This window comes from Myotis lucifugus, unplaced genomic scaffold, assembly GCF_000147115.1.
Source record: "Myotis lucifugus unplaced genomic scaffold, Myoluc2.0 scaffold_2069, whole genome shotgun sequence".
Lineage (NCBI taxonomy): Eukaryota > Metazoa > Chordata > Mammalia > Chiroptera > Vespertilionidae > Myotis > Myotis lucifugus.
Window position 1 is genome coordinate 23,834 of NW_005873117.1, and position 4,195 is coordinate 28,028.

The 4,195-nt window shown below is 57.9% G+C and overlaps 1 protein-coding gene and 1 non-coding gene across 2 annotated transcripts in view; one reads left to right on the forward strand and one right to left on the reverse strand.

Moving 5' to 3' along the window:
• The window catches only part of POLG (DNA polymerase gamma, catalytic subunit), a 17,839-nt gene extending 16,712 nt beyond the window's left edge, over positions 1 to 1,127 (reverse strand). Inside the window, exons 1-2 of the mRNA XM_023748915.1 lie at positions 960 to 1,127; positions 2 to 314 (exon numbers count right to left, since the gene is read on the reverse strand). Of these exons, the coding sequence (XP_023604683.1) occupies positions 2 to 155 (154 nt within the window). The 5' untranslated portion in view covers positions 156 to 314; positions 960 to 1,127. The remainder of the gene's footprint in view (position 1; positions 315 to 959) is intronic.
• A 226-nt stretch (positions 1,128 to 1,353) lies between these two features.
• TRNAR-UCG lies at positions 1,354 to 1,426 on the forward strand. The gene has a single exon. It is a non-coding gene; the product is annotated as a tRNA-Arg (tRNA).
• The last annotated feature ends 2,769 nt before the right edge of the window (positions 1,427 to 4,195 follow it).

Consider the following 4,195-nt stretch of genomic DNA (forward strand, 5'->3'; position numbering starts at 1 on the left):
TCCTCCGAGGATGGCGCTGGCGGCGGCGGCGGCAGCCCGTCGCTGGGGCCGGGGATGGCGGCGGAGCTGGAGACCCAGCGCCCCGGAGCTGCTGGCCCCGGCCCGGGCCCGACGGCCGCGGAGCCGGCCACTTTCCTCCAGAGCAGGCGGCTCATGGTGGGTGCAGGGAGCTCCCCGCTGGGATTCGGGACCCCTGGCTTTGGGCTCCAGCTTGGCTGCTTTTACCGGATGCAAGACGTGGGGAGAGACACGTCTCGTCTCTGTCTTCCCGTCAGTGCAATGGGCCTGACCATGCCTGCCTTCCACCCGCAATCCTGGAGGGGACAGACGACAGAAAGCGGTGTTACACACGCATCGCCTGTTCTCTCGGAAGCCCCCATTCCCGGAGCACTTATTGCGCCCCAGGCAGCGTGCCAGGCGCTTCTAGGGGCATCGTCTCAGCTAAGCCTCACACAACCCGGGGAGGTACCAATGCCCCCGCCGAGTAAACTGAGGTTCACGCCGGCTCCTCGGTGAACTCGGGGGAGGCGCACACGCTGGTGAAAAAAGCCCAGACTCCGGAGGCGGACGCAGGTGTGAATCCCGGTCCTGGCTCCCAGCAGCTGCGTGACCTTGGGCGCGCGCCTTAGGCCCCGATGTCCTGCTCTGTAAAATGGGGTTCAGGACTCTGCCCTACGGGATGCTGTGCGGGTGACAAGGGGTAAGATGTCGCGGGGCCGGGGCCGCCGCAAATGGTGGCTGCCACGATCGCGAACGCCACGGCCCGAGGGCCTAGCGCCAGGAGGTGACAGCACTCGGATTCGAACCCGCTATTCCCCGGGGCCTCCACCCACGCCCGGCGCCCGCAGGTGCCCCGCGGCGGCCCGGGCTGCGCCCTGGGCCCCGCTCCCAGGCTGGAGAGGGAGGGGCCGCGCCGCCGCTCCAAGACCCGGCCTCCCCGGCGCCGAACCCGCGGAAACCTCGGTCCGCCTAGGGCCTCCGGGCCTGCCGCTCCCGACCCCAGGCCAGCGGCGCGGCTGCTCCCTCCGCGCGGCCTACGCAGCCTCGGGGTGGCGTGTGGCCTCCCCGCGCCCCGTGCGCTCCGCTGGCAGCCGCAACTTCCCGTCTGCGCCGCGCACGGTCCCGCGGCTTCCCCGAGAGGCGGGCGGGGAGACTCCCCGCGCGGCCAATAGGAGGCCCGCAAGTGGACCGGTCCGCCCGCGGGGGGAGAAGGAGACTTCCGGGTGGGCGCACCCAGCAAAAACCCTGGGAACCAGGGACCAACCTCCCCTGCTCACGGAGCAGGTGGACCGGTCCCAGGCGAACGTGGTCATGAGACTGTTTAGCGGATCCAAACAACCGCGACTCTCGGGCGGCCGCGTGGCCTAATGGATAAGGCGTCTGACTTCGGATCAGAAGATTGCAGGTTCGAGTCCTGCCGCGGTCGCGGGAGTTTCAGTCATACTTTTTCGGTTTATTCCACGTCCCAGGACTGAAGCGCTCAGACAGCTCGGGATTTGTGCCAGTTACCGCCCCGCTCTGAAGCCTGGTAACGGTTCCCACACTCCACGCTCCGCACGTCCCTTGTGAAAGCGCCGTCTGCGTGCCCCAGGCTAACGGGGCGCAGCTCCAAAATGTACCCCAACGCGGAGGGAGGAGAGTGGAGAGGAAGCGCACCCCAAGCGGAAACCCCGATTCCGATTCAATGGACCCACAGGGACGGAAAGGAGTCAGGCCCGTGCGGCCTCCCCTGGTCTGGGCCATTCTAATGGGTAAAACCGCAGCCATTTGTGGAACCCCAATCCGGCCCGCGGTTGTAAATACCTCCCCATCCCCCACCCCCATCCGGCCAAGCGCGTCCTGCTTCCTTCCGCCGGGGGCGCCTCCAGGGGGTGCTTTTCCGCCTTTGTGGTCCCTGCATCCGCCTCCTGTTGCTCCAGGTGCCTCCGCAGCCGGGCTCTCCGCGCTCCGCGGGGGAGGAGCTGCGGGGTGCCACGCGGAATGAGGCCCACGCGAGCAACGAGAGCGTGGGGACCCAGCTGCGCGACGGCGGAAAGTGGCCGAGCGCCAGCCCCCACCTTCCCGCCGTGCACGTGCCTGGACACCGTGATCCGGTGAGGGGTGAGGGGCACTGGCTTCGGGGGTTCTCCGGGAGGTGGGGGGCGGGGCTAGGCTGGGGCACGCCCCTCGCCAGCCCCGGGCGCTGATCCCGCCCCCGCCCCCCTCTCCCAGCTGTTCTAGATGTGTTTAACATAACACACGATTGTTTTCTTTTTTTTTTTAAATATATATTTTATTGATTTTTTACAGAGAGGAAGGGAGAGGGACAGAGAGTTAGAAACATCGATGAGAGAGAAACATTGATCAGCTGCCTCCTGCACATCTCCTACTGGGGATGTGCCCGCAACCCAGGTACATGCCCTTGACCGGAATCGAACCTGGGACCTTTTAGTCCGCAGGCCGACGCTCTATCCACTGAGCCAAACCGGTTTCAGCACGATTGTTTTCTTGTTTATTTTTTCTTTTGGCAAAAAATGAAATGAACTGAAAACCCACCGTTTTATAATCCGTTTTCTTCTCCCCCACTTAACCTTGTGCCCTTGACATTTTTACCAAATACCGAGAGGAGAGGCTCTCATTGTACAGCAGGGAGTCCCTGCGTGGGGAAGGCGCGTTCACTACTTACTCCTGAAATGTAGCATTTCCTTCAGTGAGGAGGTTAGGCGACCAGCCACGGTGGTCTTAGCAGCAGTACCCAATAGCGATCAAGTGTATTTTCATAGCATTACCGTTGCTGCAGATGTTCCAATGTATTGCTTTTTTAACAGGGGATAATTAGCTTCTCAATTTTTTTATTTCAGAGAGGAAATGAGGAGAGAGAGATAGAAACATCACTGATGAGAAAGAGTTGATCAGCTGCCTCCTGCAGGCCCCACACGGGATCGAGCCCACAACCCGGGCATGTGCCCTGGCCCGGAATCGAACTGGTACCTCCTGGTTCATAGGTCGACGCTCAACCACTGAACCACGCTGGCCAGACACTTCTCAATCTTTTATTTTATTTATATTATAATTTAAATCCTCACCCGGGGGTATTTTTCCATTGATTTTTAGAGAGAGTGGAAGAGAGAGGAAAAGACAGAAATATCGATGTGAGAGAAACACATCGAATGGTTGCCTCCTGCAGGGTCCCTGACCAGGGAGGAGCCTACAACCAAGGTACATGTGCTTGACTGGAATCGAACCCAGGACCTTTCAGTTGTCAAGCCAACACTCTACCCACTGAGCCAAACCGGCTAGGGCTCATTGTATTGTTTACACTAATTGCACTTGAAAATAACAATGTTACTAGGCCACCGCCAGATCTCATTATTTAATAAGTTAACCAAAACATACATACTCCCTTTTCTTTCTAATATTTCATTACCTTTGCTTTCTTGTGTAATGCTGTGTATTTTGGCATTTAAAGGCTTTATTCTAAGAAGGCGTCTGGGATACAAAGAATGGAAGCACCGCCCTGACTGGTTTGGCTCAGTGGATAGAGCGTCGGCCTGCAGACTCAAGGGTCCCGGGTTCGATTCCGATCAAGGGCATGTACCTTGGTTGCAGGCACATACATCCCCAGTGGGGAGTGTGCAGGAGGCAGCTGATCGGTGTTTCTCTCTCATCGATGTTTCTAACTCTCTATTCCTCTCCCCTTCCTCTCTGTAAAAAATCAATAAAAAATATAGTAAAAATAAAAAAAGAATGGAAGCACCTTTGGCCTAATTGAATGTCACCTCCAGGGGAGGCTGTAGTTGGGCCTGCCTGATTGCCATTGGGAGAAACAAGCCAGTGCCAGGCAACGACCATCAAGATACCTGCCCCTCTCACCAGGCGACTTCAGGCCAGGCAGGTGCCCTGCCCCTGGAATAAGAATCCTCAGCAAGGACAACAATGGTTAACACTTGCCCCAGCCGGTGTGGCTCAGTGGTTTAGCATCAACCCATGAACCAGGAGGTCACGTTTCAATTCCTCATCAGGGAACATGCCTAGATTGTGGGTTCGATCCTCAGTGTGGGGTGTGCAGGAGGCAGCTGATCAATGATTCTCTCTCATCATTGATGTTTCCCTCTCTCTCTCCCTCTCCCATCCTCTCTGAAATCAGTAAAAGATATATATTTAAATATATTTTTATTGATTTTGGAGAGGGAGAGATAGAAACATCAATGATGAG